The sequence below is a fragment of the Sturnira hondurensis genome, unplaced genomic scaffold, assembly GCF_014824575.4.
Source record: "Sturnira hondurensis isolate 20B ecotype Veracruz unplaced genomic scaffold, ASM1482457v3 Scaffold0022215, whole genome shotgun sequence".
Classification (NCBI taxonomy): domain Eukaryota; kingdom Metazoa; phylum Chordata; class Mammalia; order Chiroptera; family Phyllostomidae; genus Sturnira; species Sturnira hondurensis.
In genome coordinates this window covers 13,475,622-13,497,430 of record NW_028094846.1, presented here as the reverse complement: position 1 = coordinate 13,497,430, position 21,809 = coordinate 13,475,622, and the positions used below count along the sequence as shown (strand labels likewise).

The following is a 21,809-nucleotide window of genomic DNA, read 5'->3' as shown; positions in this document are numbered from 1 at the left end:
GAGTTCCCAGCTGAGAACTCAGAAGCCCTATGCTTGAGGAAGAAGCAAAGTTTAGAATGTGGACTTTGGCTTTTCATTTTGCTTTTGGATAGGGAAGACTTGATCTCTCTCCTCCTAGATTCCAAAACCTGACATCCTGAGACATCAGGTCTGTGTGCGATTGACCCACCCTCGCATCCCCAGAGCTCACTGCACAGGGCTGTGCTTCTAAATCCACCCCATACAGATGTGGGGCGTGTTTGGAATTTTCTTTGTTGAGTGAAAATGCCTGCATTGTTTTCTTTACTTTAAAAAGAACACATATTCACTTTAAAAATCAAGAAAACACATAAAAGAAAATACGTTAAAATAACCTCTAATTGTATTATTTAGTATTACCATCAACATATTTGGGTATGACTTTTCTATTTTTTCTAGAAATACACATATATATGTAAATACATTAATGTATTTTTTAAAACGTCAATCTTATCAGATATGTATTTTTAATAAACATTATTTGAAGTAATGATAACTTTAATTACTGATTTTATTAACTTATTGTTTAAAACTGTTTTATGCACTATATTATTAAGTTACTTTGTTAATTTAACAAATGTTATTTTAATGAAGAGTGGCCAAATTTTCACAAAGAGGTTCCCTAGTTCCTGGAGACTTTCTTCCTATTTATAAGGAAGGGATTGAACAAAAAAGGAAAAAGGACTCATGGACATGGACAACAGTATGGAGACTGTGGTGGGAAGGGGAGGTAAGAGGACTAAATGGTAACAGAAAAAATACCATTAAAATGATTTTAATATTTAAATTTTAAATGGTTTAATGATACCACATGTCTTTTTCTAAGTTTATAATCTAAAAAGGTGATAAAACAACTCAACGATAATATTCTTAAAATAAATTATTTGTGTCTATTGAGAATTATAAGTAAGGATTTTTAAAGTATGTTTTTTTTTTTTACCTTTACCCATTCACTCACTCTAAAACTTTTTAAATTATATAGTAAATGACCTTAAAGCACATTTTTCTTCTGGGGCCAGTAGCAAGAAAGAGAAAAGCCATTTGTAATCTTTGTCACAAAACCAAATCATAACCAAAATGTCATAAGGGAACCCTCAGAAGTAGCTCATACCATCCCTCAAAGATTTTGCTTTTATAACCCTATTACAGTTGGTCCATTCTAGGAACATTTAAGGAAACCTGGAAAATATATGAAGCACAGATTCTGTTTCCATTTATTTACCCCTGGTCATAAGGAAATTTCTTAAATAAAACTTCCCTTACTTCGACTCTTAACTCCTTCATCTCCTCTTTGCTACTGCAGAATAAGAAGTAAAAATTACACTGTCCTTGATGAATGTTTTTATTATGTTGAAGCAAATAAGGATACATCATAATACATACTTGGCTTTTGCATGGGATTTGCAATGCAGTATATTCATGGCACTGCTTACCACTTCGTTAGACAAGCCCACTGTTTCCAAAGCTGACCGTGGGTTCCTGTCGTACAGAAACACTGACAACGCGGCCTCAGGTTTTCTTCATTCTTTATGTATAAAATCCCTAAACAACTTTTCAAAAAACAAATTCAAATTGCTTTCTCCAGTGGCATTAAGCTCCTTTCAACTGACACAGTGATTTCTGCCACAGGTACTAGCCAGATCTTTTCTTGCAACTTCAAAATCATATTTCTCTACTGTGTGTAGTACAAGAGGTATGAGCTTTTCTTTCTTATATAACAGGGCTCCTGAGTAGGTAATCAAAAGAAGAAAATTATAGAAACTCTTCTATGTCTAGGGCTTAGCACAGCCAATTACTTTGGGCTAATTTATTAAATTATTATTATTCAAGGAAAATACTGGCAGTAGGCACCTCTTGACCTAGGGAAAATGTGTGGCAACCAGACCTTTTCCCTTCCCCCTTTTCGTGATAGACAGAAGACTGACCATTGATATCCTGGGCATACAAATCTCTTGGGCAGACTGACCAAAAAACGAAATATTCAAGAACCTTTTGAGAAAGAAGAAACTAAGATTACAGTATTCTTCTCCCCAAGACTTAAAATTATATCCTTTAGCCCTGGCTGGCGTGGCTTAGTGGATTGAGCATCGTCCTGTGAACCAAAAGGTCACCAGTTCAATCCCCAGTCAGGACATATGCCTGGGTTGCAGGCCAGGTCCCCAGTAGGGGGCGCAGAAGAGGCAACCACACATCGATGTTTCTTTCTCTGTCTTCCTCCCTTTACCTCTGTCTAAAAATAAATAAATAATCTCTAAAAAAATTAGATCTTTTCCAAAATACTTTGAACATACGATCTCACTTGATTTTCACACACAAAATAATTTTTACTGTATGTGTCCCTACTAATTCCTAGATTAGATCATTATACTATAACTCCTTTCTTAACAATAATTTAAAGGTTTTGCCAAATACAACAACTCACTTTTTTGAAACAATAGGCATATAGCCTTTTAAATGTGTTAGTTTTTATTAGATCAGACATATACTCTGCTGTGTGTGTGTGAAGAGAGAAAGAGTGTGAGAGAGATGCTTATTAACGGATCACAGATATATGCTTTCTCTAAACAAACAAACAAAACAAAAACTTGAAAAGGACTCTTTAAAATTGAAAGAGAAGAAATATGAAAGGAAACACCCAAGTAGTTGATGCTCTTGCTCTGGGAAAATGGCTCAGTAAAATTTTATTTGCTTCAACGCTGAGGATTTTCTTCATGTTTTCTTGTTTGTGGTTCCCGATGGGCTAACTCTTCAAGGGATCATGGTCAGTGACTTCAGCGGTAAAATAGTTGTTTCGGTTTTAATTACCCAACATTTGGGACATTTTTTCTCTCAATTCAAATCTTTCGTTTCCACCACAACTCCAGGAAAAATAAAGACCCAGCTCTCTCAATGTGAGGACTAGATAGTCTCTCTCAAGCCAGTGCCAGGTTGAGATGGACACTGCTCTGTTTTTGATAGGTAAGACACGTGTAAACCCAAGTTAGCTACGCAAGTATTGGATTGACTCCGTTAAAGCTGACCTCTCCTAGTCAAAGTCAGTATTTTTCTTCAGCTTCGAATCCAAAGACAGTCAGCCAAGTAAACAAGTGTATCTACTTTTCTCTTTCTTTTTGTCCCGTTGAATGCATGTAGCCTATTGGCTAACATTTGCTCTTAAATGACGTTTCTTTTAAGAAATACTCTTTCAGTCATTTATATACGCTTCTTTCTCCTTTCTCTCTGCATTTTTTGGTATTTTTTAGGAAGCAGCTTTAGTGAGTAGCATGCATCTGCTTTCTGAACTTGGAAAACAAGTAACACCAGGGGTCACACATTAGGACGGTCTTACGAAGGACCGTGGGGCAACACTTTTGCACTCAAACTTGCATGTCACGGGCAGTGAGTTTTGTTTCACAGATATGTCTCCTCCCACGTTCACAGAATGCGCTGCCACAGTTCCTAACCACCACATCTAACAGTCCCCAGAGCTGACACATGAAAGCACAAAACGGAAGAGGAGCGTTCCCAGTCTTCTTCCAGCGCTTATCTCTTTAAACAGCGCATGCCCGCTCACCACTGCTTCGTACTGCTGGGGCTCTGCTCGACGCTCATGTCCTCCGTCTACACGAGTTTCTGCTGAGAAGAGCCATCTTGGTTTTTTTTTTTTTTCTTCACTTGCAAAGAATAGTATGTACTTTGTACACCGCAAGGGTCATTTTGAAAAATCGAGTAATGAATAATTTTTAAACAACCAGGGATGTTATGGTTTTTTTTTCCTAAACAAATGGAAACATGACGTGCACATGGCTTCCTTTAACCACAATACGGACCTAGAAAGCACTTCCAGGTGCCCTGAGATGATAAGGTAACAGTGTGACTGGAGCTCCCACAACGCATGCGTGAGGATAATATCATTCTTAGCATAATGCAGAGAAAGAATCCATCAGAACAAAGGGCAGTGTGTTTTGAGGTGTGTTTGGTGTGTTTGAGGATGGAGAGGCATTCCTAATACTGTAAAATCGGAGCTCCGAGCTCTCCACTTTCATTATTGAATTTGGTGATTTGAAGAAGGAATAAGTGGAAATATTTACACGTTGTTTTCGCACGTTTCCTGTAACCTTCTACGAGGTAATAACGGTCTCTGATACATTTACAAATTTTCAGAAGAAACACCGGTTTCTACTTCTTTCCAAGGTCAGGAGCAAGGTTATGTTTTTGAAATGACGTCTGGAGTGAAACTCAGAATAAGGGAAAACCAAACGGCAGATGCCTCATTTCAAAGCACCAGCGGTTCAAAGCCATTTCCAAGCGTCCACTGTTCAAAAGCCCATGTGCAGGAAACTCTCAGTTCTAACTCTAGCCACAAGGGGTGCTTAGCCAAAAAAGCAGGAAGAAACTGCCGAATTCACACTCCAGCAACGCTTACAGTTTTTCTAACAGCAGTACTGACGCCAATGAAAAAGGGGTCTGAAACTAACAAGAGACATACATCCCGTGATCTCTAAGCCATGGGGCTTTCTGTCGCTAGGCTGTTAGTATTTTTCACAGATTGATTGCATGACGGTCACTCCATTTCCCTGGGGTTCCGCCACTTCCTTGGAAATCTCTAGTGACTTCAAGTCTCCCTTGGCCACTGGAATTCCTCAGTGGAGAAAAATAAAGATGCTTTCTTCATCTTTGCCTGCACTCCTGTCGCACACGGCGGAGAGCAGAGAGGTCCGCTTGCTAAGCCTTCCTCCCAAAGAACTCCATGGCCCTGTCTATTGCTCGCTGCAAGATGCTTCCCAGGCCCTGACACTTCCCTCCTCCTCCTGCAGGGCCCCCAGGACTCAGTCTACTTTCCTCACTTCACATGGGCTGCAGCTACATGTGCACGCTCCAGGACTCACACGATGTCATTATTGTTCTTAGTTCTCTATAGCAATGCGATTAAATGAAGCCATGGGCCATTATGTGTCCATTTGTTTAGGGAGGGAAAAAACCAGTTTATTCTGTAAAAAATTATCTATTGCCTGTAAGCCTGTGAATTAAAGGAAAGCCCTCAGCATACTGCCTGAAACATAATCAGCATTCTGTAAGGGTTACCTATACTACTCTGATCATTACTGATCATTATCTCAAAATAAGCAGGCCAACCCTTTTGCTTTTTAGTTGTTTTATTGCGATCAAAATAAGGAAAAAGACAAATGCGGGGGGGTTGTACAAGTTTGAGAGTCTTACAACAGTCTTCAGTGGTTCTAAGTCCACTCTCCCTTTAGCATTTTTTTCTGAAGGAGTGGGGGGCTCGCCAAAATACCCCTCTCCTTCTCAGCATTTCATAGGACCCATTATCAACAAAGAAATATCTTCGGCAGATGAGGCATTCCTGTCCTAAGAAACTCCAGGCTGGGTGATTTCCATTCTCCTGGAACTCTATTCAGCTGACCATATATGTATTCCTTATTCTATTTCATCTTCACAACCATCCTATGAGTTCATGAATAGGCCGTTTTTCACATATAGCAATAGTCTCAGAGAAGTTGAATAAAGTTAAGCAAAGTTGTTCAACCAGCTAACGACGAAGAGGTCATTCAAACCCAGGTCTCCCTCATTCTAAAGCCCTAGTTTCCCATTTTAGCATTCTCACCATAGGCGGACAATAAATATGTATCTCCTCGTTTTAAGAAAAAAAATCTAAAAATGTAGCTGGAATATTTTTGATTAGCATGTGCCACGAAATAAAAATGATAGCAGCTCATATTATTGATACATTCGAAACACAACTGCCACATGAAGTAGGTACCATCATTCTCCCCATTTTACAGATGAGGATACTGACACAGAAAACCAAGGGACCCGTCTAAGGTCACAGGGCTGGAATGTGAGCCACGGTCCCAGAGTCTGGAGTCCTAACTTCTTCGCAGCACCACTGGCGTTGATATCTTCATTTTGTCTCTCCAGGTTCATTCTCTACCTTTCCCCACCAGGCTCTAAGCCCTGGGATACTGCCCCTTATGGAATGCCTTGACAGGGCTCCGTGGCCTCTCACCTTCCAGTTAGATGGGAGGAAGTGGGAGGCGCCAGAATATGAAACGGGATGAAGGGTTAGCCAAAGGTGGATCTTTTGGTGAGCCTCCTTGACCCAAGAATATAACATCTGTGCGTAACTTTGAGATTCCAAACTTGGATTTCTCTTATACAAAAGGAAGCATTAATTAAAACCATTGACAACACCCAGCTTACAAAGAATGGAGGAGTAAGACTATTTCGTTCCTTTTTCATCTTCAAAAGGGAATTGTTTAAGTACTTCTTTGAGATGTGTCTTAACTTGTAATCCTAAAATGTAACACTATACAATGATTTATAGACAGCTCACACTTGGCCAACTAATGTCTTTCCTTTAGTTTCCCTTTTATGTTACATAGAGATGAAAGACACCTAAATCTTCTACTTAATCGTTATTTTAAAACAGAAAAAAAACAACAGATGGAAAAAACTTTAAGTTAGCTCAAGAGAGTTGACATAAATATATACCTCACTAGGTTAGGGGACTGATGAACCATGTTAAGAGGGAAAAAGCATAATACTCTACAGTTTCCTTCCGACACAGCAGATGAAAAATAGCTCGTGAGTAAAATGAAAGGACCCAGAATGTGTGTGGCTTCCCTGAATTTGTATCCATTAAATGTACAAATATCTCTGTCACATTCAGTTCCCCCAGACTTTCTAATGTGCATATAATAGGCAAATTTTGGAACAATGAGAAAAGAAAAATGGCTAAATAACAAACTGAACGTTTTGTAGATAAAATGTTCACACTGTCACGCTGACTCTGCCTTTTGTTGGCGACCTCTTCCACCATGATGGCTCGCTGTAAGGAGCAGTGACAGCTTATACAGGTCCAGGGAACCCTTCACAGTATCTTTTCCTCACACCCCAGTAAAAAGAAACCTCGCTCCAGCCTCTTCCTAGACTCTCCCACTCAAATTTATTTTCCAGTAGCAACTAGCCATTTGGTTTCTAACAAACATAGTGACCAACATCCCCCCCTTTGAAAGCAAAACACCAACATTCCAAGGACGGTAACGACACCGTGACCATTTATTAGGCACTTACTCAGCACCAGTCCACATGTGGAACATTTTACATGCATTTTCATTTAATATTAGGAGAACTCTCTGGAATGGATAATTCTAGTATCCCCATTTTACAAACAAGGCAACTGGGGCTTAAAGAGACCATGTCACAAAGAAATACAAATTTTTTATCAGTTAGGATGCATGTATCTTTAGGTAACTGAATACTCAACTCTAATGGGCTTTAGCAAAAAGGTCATTTATCTCCTTAATTCTGGAGACTTAGCAGTAGGACGGCTTTGAAGGCTGACTTAATCCAAAGATTTTGGATTTTCTTAGCTTTCCATCCCCCCACTTGTCTGTGTTTGATGTCAGACATGCATGAGGATGCCTGTGTCAGATGTGGGAATCACACCCACACAGGACAATAGCTGGAAGAAGAGAACTTGTCCAAGATACTCTGAGCTCAATTCCCTTTGCCTCTCAGTGGGCCAAAGTAGACGAGATGATCTTTCCTGAACCAATTGGCAAGGGGGTTGGAGTCCGTTAGGATTGACGGAGAAATTAAAGGCCCATTCTTGTTTGTATCAAACTCCGTTTTTATAAAACTGGACAATTTTAGTAATGCTTCTTTCTAGTCCTATTCTGCTTAAGCTATGTTTAAAGATCAAAATATAAATTAATGATCTGGGAGAGAAATACTACTAACACACTGGTAGGTTAAATTTCTCTTATATATCTGTACCTGTAAAATTTCATGCAACATATGCCATATTTTTATAAGTTGTTATTCCTGTAAATTCTTTGGAAATTGTGAAAAATTATCAGGACTATAAAAATTATGCACTGAGGCACTTACTTAATAAAGTACCTCTCTGTAGGGCATATTTTCTCTATCTAAGGCAATAATACTTGCAGTTTTGCATAAGTCTGTCTCCCTGGGTATATGGATATAAATGGAGCTGCATTCACAGGACATACCATGCTATTTTCTAGCCCCAGGGCCCTGGTCATTCCTGTGGTTTTCTCTCACAGTTTCACCCACTTATCTACACTGTGCCTGACCACTCACAAACAGATTCAAACAACTGTCTTTCCGAATGCCCTGGGTGCCAGCATGTCTCTTTTCGCTGTTTCTCTTCTCTAGTACCTTCTGCTGGGAACCACCCTGGCATCCTCTGCTGGCACCAACGTCCCATCCGTGTGTGCTGAACACCACCGCCAACCCAGAGCCTCACAGCACCCCAACTGGGTGGTGCCCTCTCTGCCTCAGGCGAGAATGACGCTCTTCCTCCCTCATGCCCTACTATGTGCAGGGAATACTGGCTTTGCTGCAGGTTTCTGCTCAATTGCAGATGGAAACTTCAACCAGCGGCCTTTCCCTCTTTGGGGTCAAGCACAGTCTGTGGGATGGGACAGGAAACCTGGTTCCTGAGAGAGCTCTGTATTCTTCTCCTGCTCTTTCCTTCCCAGGCTCCCAAACTCTCATGCAAATGTTCGTACAAATAACTGCCCTTGGCTTCCCCTGCAGTTGTCCGACCCCGCCCAACTGGGCATTTCTGAATGGCTACTGTGGACACAGCATGGACTCAAGCCACAACCCTCTCTAAACCAGTTTCTTCCAAGAAAAGAAACTTTTACACTACAGTGACCTGCCAGGTTTGTCTATTGTCTGTTGCTAAAAAATGTTTGTGCTAGATTGTTTACTCTAGAAATGTGCAATATCCTATTAGTTTCAGCATGATGTGACAACCACTTCCAGATTCTAAGAGGATTACGGTACCGTTTCATTCAAGGCACAAAGGAAGTCTGCCCTGAAATTAATAGAACCTGTTAGGTACAGCGACCGCATCAATCAAATGTGAACTACACTTACATAAAGCCTTATCTTTACAGCGGCACATTCCTAGAAACTGAAGTGGGAGCCAAACAAACAAAAACTTTTTTATCTCAAGTGAAGCCAAAGAAAGGTAACAGAAAGGGGGAAAAATCAGAACAATTAAACATATCTCCAACATTTTTTTAAGAAAACACCAAGATTTTCAGAGTATATAAGTTACAGATTTTATTATCAAAAAAGTTTCTGGAAAACTATATAATAGTTATGGGGTTTTTTTACTTTTAATCTTAGAGATCAAAGTTCTTTAGAATTTTGCTCAATAGCCAACTTTCTCACTTTCTACTTTGGTATAATAGGCAAGCCTTGTTTTTTACTGGTTATCCAAAAACTGTGCATCAGACATGCAAATTGACCTTACGAAGCAACAAGAACTAGAAAAATGTTCAAGTCCCATAAATAAATTTTAAATATATTACGTTTCAATCTAAATAATTTGTCGGTATAGCATGATACAATCTAGAAATTAATACTAGATAAATCTATGCTTCTCCCCCACTGGTTTAATCTCTCTACTGACCTGTGGCCTGGGAAAATAAAACCTTTCATTTTCAAACTGTTAGTGAAATCAAATCTGCCAGTGGGGTCAGCCTAACCCATTTGGTAAAACAGCCTGCGACAAAGCAGAACCACTGTCTGACACTCACCTCATTAACTTGCTTTTTGTCCAGATGGAACACCTGGCCAGAACTTGTGGAGGCAATTTCTTCATAGACCTTATATCCAATATGGTTCCTGTCATCACAATCTCCAGTGAGCACAAATACCACCTGTGTTTTTTAAAGAAGAAGACAGTCAAGGGGTTTTCAGAAATCAGTATGTGTTTTTTTTGGCACCTACTATGTCTTATTATATGTTAACATACTACTAGGTATGTAAAAATATATATATATAACCTATATATATTCCCCCCACATCCATGCACTTTGCAAAAGGTTCTGAAGTTCTTCTTACTAAACAGATGAAGCTTATTTGGTCATCTTTGAATTGAAACTTGGGCATGTGACTTGCTTTTGCTGGTACCATCAGACAAAGGGACATTCTATCAGTGTTGAGTCTACAGTCAAGAAACCTTGGGTATTTTCACTTGATCCCTGGTGTTTCTGCCTTGTCCATGAGAAGAACGTACCTACGTCAGCCTTCTTCTTGGTCGCAGATAAGAGGCTGAGAAGCCTGTGAGGCAGAGCCAAGTTACCCAGGGACAGGCCTACATAAGCCAGACACAAACTACCCCCGACAGGCAAGTGAGCAAGCCTAGCCACGCTCTACTGCGTCCTGCTACACGAGACACATAAATGCTTGCTATTGAAAGCTACTGAGAGTTACATATGCTTGTTACGCAGCTAACTGATACAATGAGTAACTCTAACTCTGACAAGACTGCATACAGGAGATGAAATTTGAGATAGAGGCCTTTTTGCTAGGTCTATGTGTTTGTCAGTTACAAGGGCACCAAGGTAACAAGCACCTCAATCCCCAAATCGTTTCTTCTCTGTGTAAAAACAAGGCATTCATACACGATGTGCAGATATCACATATCCACTTACAGGTCTAAGTTAAATGGCACATGCGTATTGGAGTGCACACGTGGATTAATAGTTGTAATACTGACATTGGCCACACACAGCGCAGTCAAAGAGAGGCGAGCTCTCACACGCTGTGCTCCTTACAGCTGTATTCAGGCTCCCGCATTCAGGATGCTTCCGACTCACCTGCGACTGCTTCTGCTGGATGAGCTGCAACACCTCGTGAGCGAGCCGGTAATCCTTGGACCGTGCGTCAGTGAACACGTAGATGAAAGAACCAGGCAGAGAAATTTCCAAGGCAATTTTTATAGCTCCGATGCTCATTTCTGGACAGTCGCCACCACCCTGTTGAGAGGCGGAGAGGGAAAAAAATGCAATCACGTCAGGAGCAGAAAAGAAAGGGGTGTGTTAGTTGTGACAGGTGGCTTTCGGAGCTCAAGAATGGAACCTGCTCTGTTCACTTTGTTTTTCTGTCAGTTTGCCACTGGATTAACTGCTTTGGCTACGCAAAAATGGGAAAGATATAAAGGGATGTGAAGATGAAAAAATTGTGAATAAATTATGAATACTTATTCATACTTATGAATAAATTATAAATTCACTGAAAATATACAACATAATGGAAACTACTATATATTTTTATTGAATTTATTGGGGTGACATTGGTTAACAAAATTATATACTTAAGTGTAACTCTATGATACATCTATATATTATATTGTGTGTTTATCACCCAAAGTCAGATCTGTCCCCATACATTTAAACCCCTTTACGTTTACTCCCCCTCTCCACTTTCCTTTTGGTAACTTCCATACTCTTGTCTGTGTCTATCAGTTTTGTTTGTTTGTCTTGTTTGTCCATTGGTTGCTTTCAGTTTTATATTCCATATATGAGTAAAATCATATGGTTCTTGACTTTTTCTGTCTGACTTCATTTACCTGGCACGGCTACAGCCATACCACCCTACACATGTCTTATCTTGTCTGTAATAATACACAGGGATTGGCACAAATAATGCCCCTTTTTATTATATAAAAATCTTTTATTACAAGATCATAAGCATGCAATTCTGTAACATAACAATATCACACTCAAGCACACCACGTGACATTCTAGGTGAAGTGTTCAAATCGCTGTCCATGTCATGCGAGACATTCCTGTACCCTACCAACCACTCTCAATGGCGTTACTTCTGCTGGACCCTGTATTTTTTAATTAACTGTTCATTCATTCTCCCATCCTCTTGCAGGAGTACTTCATACATCTCCACTTTTCTTATATCTTCTCACTCTGATTTGCCCACCTTGCTTTTATCTTAGTGAGGAAATTGAATCACTCAGAAGAGAACTTTCATAAAATCCTGCTGAGATCCTATCACTACCTGCAATAACAGCCACACACCTGCCTTCCCATGAAGGAATCGTCTGTGCTCACAGTTAAGACAGATACTTGCCCGAGTCTCGTCAAGGGCATGGGCACTGCAGCTGTCTCCTCTTTCTACTCCATAGCCAAATAATCCCTCTTTACCAGACCATTCCCACCAGCGAGCACACACACAGCTGTATCTCCCATACCCCAAGGTTCTTGCTCAAATGTTACCTGTCAGAGAAGCCTCCTGTGCCCACTTCATACAAAATACTGTCATTCTTTTCACTCTGCTTCATTCTCCTACCAGCACCCCATCTCTGAGTTTCATTTTCTACTTGAACAGGCGTGCTCTCTCTTTCTCTCCAGATAGCTACAGATATAGATAGATAGATACACAGATAGATAGATATGTATTTTCCTAATCAAAAATAATCCACACCCTAAAAGGAATTCATGTCACATTTATTTCCTTCAAAACTAGATAAATTTATAGGTGAAACTGTAAGCATGCTGTACTTACAATTTTATGCATTGTATTTTAAATTTAGGATATCTCACTTAGGTTTCTATGTCATCGATGTTCTTCAAAATCACTGATTTTAGTGATTGCATGATATTCTAATATGTCTGCATCTCATAATTTAGTCAATCATTTCTCTATTGTTGACATTAATGCTTTCACAAACTTTCCTCTATTATAAATATATGAATACAAATCCATCATAAATATGTAGCTATTGCTATAAAGATATAATGTCTGATTATTTCCTTAGCATAAATGTTAATAACCACAGCGTCAAGGGAATGGACTCTCTACCAATCTGTTTTGAGTGATTAACAACTGCCCTTGCTAGGGCTTAGACACACAAAAGGGAACGAGCTACAGCACCTTGTCCGAAAGGAGCTCCCAGTCTAGAAAGACAATCACATAAAAAACAAGGCAGCTTTGGGATCACAGGGGCTTCACGCTCCCACAGTCCACCAGAATCCAGTGAGAGCTCTTTCTCTGGAATGAAATACATACTCAATGAAAAGGATAAGATGTTACCTTTAAACTCAGGAGATTCTATTGGATTCTCCTACCGGGCTGCTCCCCGGGCTCCAAACGGCCTCAGGTTCTGATACAGATACCTTGAGCACCACAGATCTCATCAGTGTCGTAAGAATAGAGCATCAGAATTGTTTACACTGCAGCCAGGACCAACTGGAGAGCCTTTTCTTGCACAAAATCCCACTCGAACCTTGCAGCCTTTGATTAACTACCATTTGTAAGTGAGTTGGGAGAGAGCACCAAGTGTTACCAACTGCTTCTGAAGTTGGGACACCCATTGAATATTATGTCACTTTCTTCCTGGGAGGGGCTGGATGCTGCAGTACCCTGTCTCCATTTGTGAGAAGACAACACTACAGACTCCCAGAAATCTTACTCAGGTAGCCTTCCCTTCTCTTTATTCCCTGTCCTCAGTTACTGATAGGCACTGTCATGGCATTTAGTTCAACAGGTAGTACTGCTGAAAAAACTTGTACACACCTATTCTCAGACTGCGCTTACCTTCCCCATTCCAATTTTCCATTGCTTGTTAAACATCTCCTCTTCGATATTTTACAGGTCTCTACAATTCAGTGCATCTAAAATGGAACTTCTTATGTGCTTCCTCCAACCATGTCTTCCTATTTTTGTTAATAATGCGATCTGCCTAGGTATTCAAATCCTGGGTCAGTGTTGACTTTTCCTTCTTCCTTCAGCTAATCAGTGGTCAAACCACGTTCGTTCCCCTTTCCTTCCAAGTAGATCCCTTGCCTTCCTCTTTACTTCTTACAACTCATGCTTCTTGTTAATTTAATTAAAAGTGTAGCCACTTGTCAGATCTTCTGCTCTTCCTATTACTGACCTTTATTTTACCTATATCACATTTTTCTTTAAAACCTTCCGTGAACTGTGTGTGCTGGATCAAATGCTCTACCTAAGCTTTCTACTTCTGCTCCTACTTCACAGGTTGCTTCCTTTAAGCCAAGACTAATTTCTGTTCTTTGCGCATGCATGCCTCCTGCTTCACACCTTACTGCCTTTAGTACTTGCATTCAAGCTGTCTACTACTGTTTCATTCAACTCCCTCATCCAACACTGCTCACAGATACATGCATGGCTGAATTCTCCCATTGCCTATAAACTGTGCTTTGCTGAGTCCTCAGTTCACAGCATTTGCTGGCATATTGCAATCAATAAGTATGTATTTATCATATTGAACTATTTTCCTTCCAAAGTTGAGATAATGTAATCGCTATTCCCTCTTTTTAAAACTGTCAGAGGTACCTTCTTCCTTTGCTCATGTCCTCAAATGTGCTTTATTCTTTAATGATATAAGATATTTCCTTTTGCATAATAGCTATTTGGGGGGATTATCATGTACAACAAATGAACATTTGTGTGCTAGGAAAATGGGAAATAGTTCCTGGGCACATTAGTAACTTTAGTATGTTGGATAGAAATAATTTCCACTTGCAGCCAACTTGGCATATTTGTTATGAATATTCTGAACTGCTAAAAAGGAATTTAGACTCCCCACTGTATTTTCAGAAGCTTGCACAACAAAACACTTCAACTCTGCTTGGCATCATGCACTTGAGTGTGAATCACAGTATAACGTGCCCATTCCACAGGCATTTGTTGACTGGCCAAGTACACAGTATGGCATCCTGGTGGTGTAACTCTAAGGAGAGAATAATGACCTACTAATGGTCCCCTAGTATCAAGGGGCCAGAAGAACTCTTCTGTCTACAGGCCAACAATCAGAACAGCTAAGAAATCTCCAGAGACACATGCTAGGGATGGTAAGAACGATAAACCCTGTCCAGCTGCGGAGCGAAGGGCAGTCTCCCGGTCACTTGACTTGTTTTCAAGTGTACAAGGGGACCCAGAGTGGATGACTTAGGTCGTCCCTAAACACTACACAGCAGTGGACTTCAGAGACCCCCCCTGAGAAGCCTGGGAAGGACTCTAGACTAATCCATTGCACTGAGATGCCTCCGTAACTTCAGCCTCATCCTAAAACTTGAAAAAACATGTATTGAAATGGACCTCCTAGCCTGTATTAATGTCATCGCCTATCTAGCCGACTACACCAGTTTAAAAGCACCTATTAATAAAACCAGTGTGTCCACATTTGCTTTCAGTATTGAAACCACCTTTTTTCCTGAGAAAAAGCACCTCTGTGAAACCTTGAACCTCATAAATATGATGTTTAATACTGGTGATTACCCAAAGGGAAGAGTGTGATGAACAAACCCAGCTGTAACTCCACAAAGAATTTCCAATTATAATTACAAATAAAAGATGAAAAGCATTCCTTGTATTTCTGGGACTTTTTTATATCTCACTCTCAAAATATATATATATATATCTCTTTGACTTTAATGGAGGAATTGACATAAAATCTCAAAGCAGCCAGAATATGGGGGGATGTCCCCTGAAAAGGAAATATTTTGACCCACATATGTCAGAAACCCAGGCTGGCCATGCTTCTAAATACATCCCTTAGGAGTGATCTGTGTTTCTTAAGTAATTTTTTCCTTCTGTGAACATCAGTGCATTTTTTTACCATTAAAATGGTAAAAATTGCCCTGAAGTTCCTGTTTGCAAACAGAGATTATAATCATATTGATTACAAGTTGTTTGCAAAAATAAAACTCTCCTCTTCCCCAAACAACAAAATATCTTTAAATAATTATCTTTCTGCTTATACTAGTTAGTGGTTATTTAAGAATTAAAAATAAATGCTAACTTGTAATTCATATCTCAGTGAAACTGTCTATCTTATGATGAACACAGATTCCTCAAAGGAAATACAAAAAGTTTTCCCAAAAGAAGTTAACATATAATATTATATTCTTATGAAAGCTCCCTATGTGATGCTTGAGTTTGATTTTCTAATCATTTTAAATCATAAATCACCTGTAATGTCTAATTCAGTAGCTACTAACTAGCCTCATGTGACTATCTGTGTACTTGATAAATGGCTAGTGAAACTGAGAAACTAAATATTTCATTTCAACTAACTAAAACCTACATTAAAAAGCTTAAGAGGTACGAATTTTTATATTAATGATGTTGAAATTACAATATTTTGGATATACTGGGTTAGAGCTTTAAAATTAATTTTCAATTTTTTATTATGTATGTGGCTCATCGCATTTTTGTTGGACAGCACTACTGTAGGACAATACGTTTGGCTTAGTTATGTAGGCTTCCTTCTAGACTGTTATTTGTGAGGTTGTTGCTTTGATCTGAAAGTCATCTGTGAACTTCATTTCCTGGCGAAAGCTATTAGAAACAAAATTCATGTTGTTTTAATTTTCGAAGGGTCAGAAATCAAGCTGCAATCTACTCCAAAGATCTATAAATTATTCACCTCGTGCAAACATATATACGCAAAGTGTATAAGCAAAGTTCCTATTGGCCTCTGTAAGTCATGAACTCAGCTGGTCAGGGACACTGCGAACGCGGAGGGGTGCCCACAGAACTTGTTCCTTCTTCTATTGTGGCCAAACCAGGAGCTGAGCTGCGTTGTAATGTATTTGCTCCTCCCACTCTTCCTTGTTCCTTGCGGAAATTCTGTGAGTGTTCCGTTTGTTGTTTGACCAATGAATAGACAGATGAATGAATGGTAGATGAGTGAATGAGATTGTGCAAGGCGATCTTGACACCACTGAGGCACACTTGCTGCATTCAGCCTGAGTGTTACTTAAGTTTAGCCCACCTCATTTCAAGTGATGTAATTCCAGAGGTAAGTGCCCTAAAAGTACAAGTTCCAAAAGTTACATTTCAACCAAGCACTGTGTATGTGCTTCTGTGTGTGTGTATATTCACAGTGGACTAGGAAATGACTCTCCTCATCTCCCATTTATCTTTATCCCACCTCGCTCTTCTGCCTCCCATTTTCTCTCTCCTCCCTCAAGTGGGTTTATGTAAGTGTATGCCCCAAACCACATAAACCCATATATATACATAAAAAAGGAAGGCATGGAGGAAATAAACTGTATAACACACTAAATTGCATATTTCCCTGAAAGTAGATAAGGGCCTAAATCTATGACCTTTGTGTTCTTATTTGAACTCTGAAATAGATCTATGTATGTCAGTAGACACATTCTCGCTCAGTATTTTGAGATTCATTTTATCTTCATCATTCTACTGATGGCCACAATCTACTAAATTGCCAAAGACCTTTCCTGGTAAATGGTGCTCCTGAAATTAAAGAAAAAGAAGAAGAAAAATATACAACCTCACAGTCCCAGTGATAATTATGTTCAAAAAGTAACTTCCTGGAAAGCAAGATGAAGTAAGAATGAATAGAAATCCTATCCGTCAGGAGAGTAATAAAACACAGATTAGTGTGCTTGCTTTTCTAAATACAAGACAGTGGAGGAGTACCAAGGAATACACGGAACCTATGAAGCCTGAGAGGAGAGTTCGAGAAAATGAGGTCCCTGTCCAAAACCTAATGGGAAAATGCTCATCAAACCGGGAATCAGAGGACCAGGGAGGCTAACCCGAGAGTGGGCCCTCACCTGTGCCTCTTTATTTCTCTGCTTCTTAACCCACTTCAATTTTTCTACTCTCACCATCAGTTCTCACTGAACTAGGTTTATGCCAGGGATTTGCCAGGTATGCCTAAGTTTAAGCAATCAAAAAATGGATCTCTTTTGGTAGACCCATGCCACAGTCCAAAAAAACTCTTATTACCATTACAATATCTACCCTTATTCTAACATGAGTACAACCTACTGAGTACAGCCTGGTTTCAAAGTCAGACCATACCCCTCTCCCATGGAACACCCATTGCTTGAAATGTCTTACTCACATAATGTGCTCCTTACCTGTGAAATTCAGAAATGACACTCAGTTGCAAGCTGGACAAGAGCCCCTGTTCTTAAAATACAGCTGTGTGATGCTATGACCAAGAAGACATGTGGGAAGCATTAAATTACATTGACTCTAACATAAAAGCTGGGTCCAAGCAAGTATGAAATAAATCCAAGCAACCACGGAATTCTACAGGCGGTGACGTGTGCTGGGCGTCATCACTTGTAGAGAATCAGGCAGGGATGCACTGAGAGACAGTCAGAGCCCGGACTTCAAATCTCCATCAACAAAACAAAACACGGTCTTACATCCTGGGCAGTCCACCATGCTGCCTTTTACTAGTTTGAAGGTGGCATCCTGCCCTGGCTGGTGTAGCTCAGTGGACTGAGCACGGGCCTGTGAAGCAAAGGATCAAAGTTTGATTCCCAGTTGGGGCACATGCCTGGGTTGCAGGCCAGGTCCCCAGTAGGGGACACATGAAAAGCAACCACACATTGATGTTTCTCTCCCACTCTTTCTCCTTCCCATCTCCTCTCTCTAAAAATAAATAAATACAATATATTTTTTAAAAAAGAAGGTGGTATCCAAATGGAACAGCTGCTGACCTCAGTTCCAGGCCTATTAAACGTCAACAATCACAACCATATCCAGGTTTTCAGGTCACCACCTGACAGTGGTGAGGGTGTAACTCTTCAACAGTTGATCTTTCAGTCTTTTCAAACTTTTTTCACATTGGGTCTTAAGGGGAGATTCAGTTCAATTCAACTCAAATAATCACAGATGCGCTACGATCCAGGCACTTACTCTCTTGATAAATAAACCAAAAAGCATATCTTAATACTTTAAGGCATTGCGAAAGCTTTATAATTCACATGAATTATAATGGGCTGTGGTCCCTTGAAGAGGAAAATGGCATGAAGACAACCGAGTCTAGCAAAAACACCACATACAGTGTCTAATAATCAGGAGATGTGTGTGAGCACGCAGGGTTAATTCCAAGCAAAAAGGGTATCTTGGTATTCTCAGTCTCCCCCTCCGTAATTCTCCCCTTCTCCACTTCTCAGAGAATTCCTTCCTCTCCCCTGCAAGGATTCTGTCCCTTCTTATCGTGACCTCCTCATTTCCCCTCAAATTAAGACAATGCCCTGGTCCCCAGTTGGGATGGATTCCTGGTCTCTCCTAAAGATGACTCCCCTGTTGGCTCAGGGAGAATGGGCCACAAAGAGGACAGGGGCAGGGTCTCAGCAGGCCCTTGCAGCCAATCAGCATTTGCTTATTCAAGAATGAGGCATCTGTCCAGCTTGTGCTATCTCCCCATTTCCCTCTGCTACGACCTTTACCTTTTCTAAGTCCTGCTTAACCTGCCCACTAAAGTCTCTCTCCTCCTTCCCACTCCAACATGTACACGTGGATTTTACATGATTTCAGGCACATTTGTTATTGGGTAGTTGAAGGAGATTGTAATGTGATCCTTTTTATTTAATAAAAATATATTAATACTGCTTATTTCAGGTCTTGACAAAAAATATCAATACAATGCATTTTTCACTACACAATCATTATAATTTATTAATATTATTATAGAAAGTTCTGAGATAGATAAATGTTATGGGGTTTTTTTTTACAGGTAGTAGTCACTAAACAAAAGTGGTGAACTAAGGTCTAGATTATCACAAAGGAGGAGATATATATACATACACACACACACACACATATCTCAGATAAATGAAGATTTTTAAAAGTCAACACGAGTATAGAAGGATGGAGACCTGGGTTAAAGTTTGTATCAGGAGACCTGAGGGACTGAGCTGGTGACTGCACCAGTACTCAACAATGGGATATGCCTCAACAGGAAGTCCCTATCAGCTCTGAGCACCCAGACCTTGCCCCGGAGGAGGCCTGAAGGTATATGGGTGGGAGGCTGGTGCTATCAAATCTCTAACTGGTGTCAGTTCATGCCTGGGGGTACCAACAGGCTTCTGGAAGGAATTCACACATATGATGGGGTAACTGGGTAAGTAATACTCAAAGTTAATACCAATACCAACCCTCCAGAATTCTTCCTGAGACTTTTTCAAAGCCTAAGAGTAAAAGAGATTGCTTCTTGTGGACAGCTTCTTATCAATTTGGACTGAGAAAAAATCTTTAATCTCTTTATCTCCATTTGGTTGAAATGAGGTTTGTAGTTTTTTCTAGGCATCCTTCTGTGAACAAAGGAATGTTCCCCCAAGGAAAACATTCTGACCTGTATCCTTACCACCACCTAAAACCTGACAAGGTCAGACACAGTACTTACTGTGGGCAACAGCGCAATCATCATCTGGTTAGGTAGTTTGTATGGGGTAAATGCGTGACTCCTCTTCTTAAATTTCGTTTTGTCACACGTAACTGCAGTACTTACTCTGCAATGACTGGTGTTATTTACCCTTAAGAATATTCCCACACATGCACACTTTGAAAAGAAAATCAAGAAATTCCCCATCAGAATCCATACCCGCCCCATTCTGCCTGTATGTTCCACTTTGAAAAAGCAATCCAGCAGTCATAATACCCACGCATGCTCCTTGTCCTTGGAAGTACACACAAAAGATCATTAGGAAATCAACTAGCTACTTGCTTCTGGACAGGGTACCAGGATGAATGAATGGCCCGAAAGGAGCCAAGAATTCCCTCTTTTGTGCCCTCCATTCCGTTATCTCCATCCTCTTCCTTCGTTCCCTGAAAATACAAGGCTGTTTGGTCCTCAGAGAATCCATCCCTCTAGTAGCAAACTAAAATTTGAATTCTAACAGTGAAAATAATCGAAACACCACCTACCTACCCAACTCTAGCATAAAGGCAACCTTTCAATCTCTTAAAACGCACCTTGTCCCTATGTTTCTCTGAGACGTCTCTGAGCTCACACTTAAATAAGCTCACTGCCCTCCACAGTGAGAACCCGTGCTGAGCAAAGGGAGCAATTTTTATTTAAAATTAACTTTGCATTTTGCTGCTCAGTAATTCAAGGTGATCGGAGGTAAAAGAAGCCAAAATCTTTAGGGAATAAGTTCATTTCACTGAGGATGAGACCAGCCTTTGATCTACATTTGTCTTCAGTTCTCTACTTTCCTACTTTAAAGCAAAATACAAGAGGATGTCATATAATTTCCATTGGAGGAGATTAATAAGGCTACTGACACCAGTAGTGAGAGGGAAGGTAGCAGAGTGATTAAAGGACAATGTCATGGCATTAAACACCTTCAGTTTTGAAACCAGCCTTGCTACGTGCCAGTTGGGAGACCTGAGTCAGGAATATCACCGAACATCTCAAACCTTGAGAATCTACGTTTGTAGAACAGTAACATGAATATTTGTGGGAGCATAAATTGAGAGAACAACTTCTACTTGCAAAATCTTTCACAAGCACATGTTCCCTAAGTGTCGCTCATTTATGGTCTAATTATTTGGTGATTATTTCCCTTTAAAGCACTGCGGGGTACTCAAGGTAGGAGCACGAACAGTAGTGACACAGCTAACATGTACCAAACCCTCACTTTGGGGCAGACACTGGTTCTGATGTTCTTGCCGCTTTGACCTGTATAGTGAGTTACATGTATTGGACTTTTTAGGTCATTTATTCCCTAAATCAAGTACCTGCATTTCCTCCTGTAAGAGTGTATAAAAACACTTCTTTGTTAAGTCAAATGCACACTTTAAAAATGTCAATGGACATACATGCTGCTTTCTTAAATTGGATCATGTCCAATACCAAAAGTGAAGATTACATCTTTTATTGCTCTCTATTTTATATGTATCTCTCCTGAAGTATACTCTCTTTCCTTTTATTTTTCTAGTTTTTTTTTTTTTTTTTTTTTTTTTTTTTTTTTTTTTTTTTTTTTTTTACTTTTTGCTTTCTTAGTTTTGGGGGGTTACACATCAGCTCAATTTCTTTAAAAAATTCATGTAGAAGACTTCTCCATAAACCTAGAAATACAAAGCACACTTTCACACAGCGCATAAGTTAGAATACTAGATAAATTAATTAGATAAAGTGTCGACCAAACTGACACAAGGAACTGTTTTTCTAAAATCAGCATCCCCTGGTCCTCTTCTTGTTGACAGTC

General features: G+C 39.9%; 1 protein-coding gene across 2 annotated transcripts in view; it reads right to left on the bottom strand.

Annotated features, from left to right (window-relative positions):
* HMCN1 (hemicentin 1) overlaps nt 1-21,809 on the bottom strand; it is a 411,512-nt gene that overhangs the window by 287,766 nt on the left and 101,937 nt on the right. For both annotated transcript variants that reach the window (XM_037034954.1, XM_037034953.1), the window contains exons 3-4: nt 10,662-10,820; nt 9,597-9,719 (exon numbers count right to left, since the gene is read on the bottom strand). In XM_037034954.1, the coding sequence (XP_036890849.1) occupies nt 9,597-9,719; nt 10,662-10,820 (282 nt within the window). The remainder of the gene's footprint in view (nt 1-9,596; nt 9,720-10,661; nt 10,821-21,809) is intronic.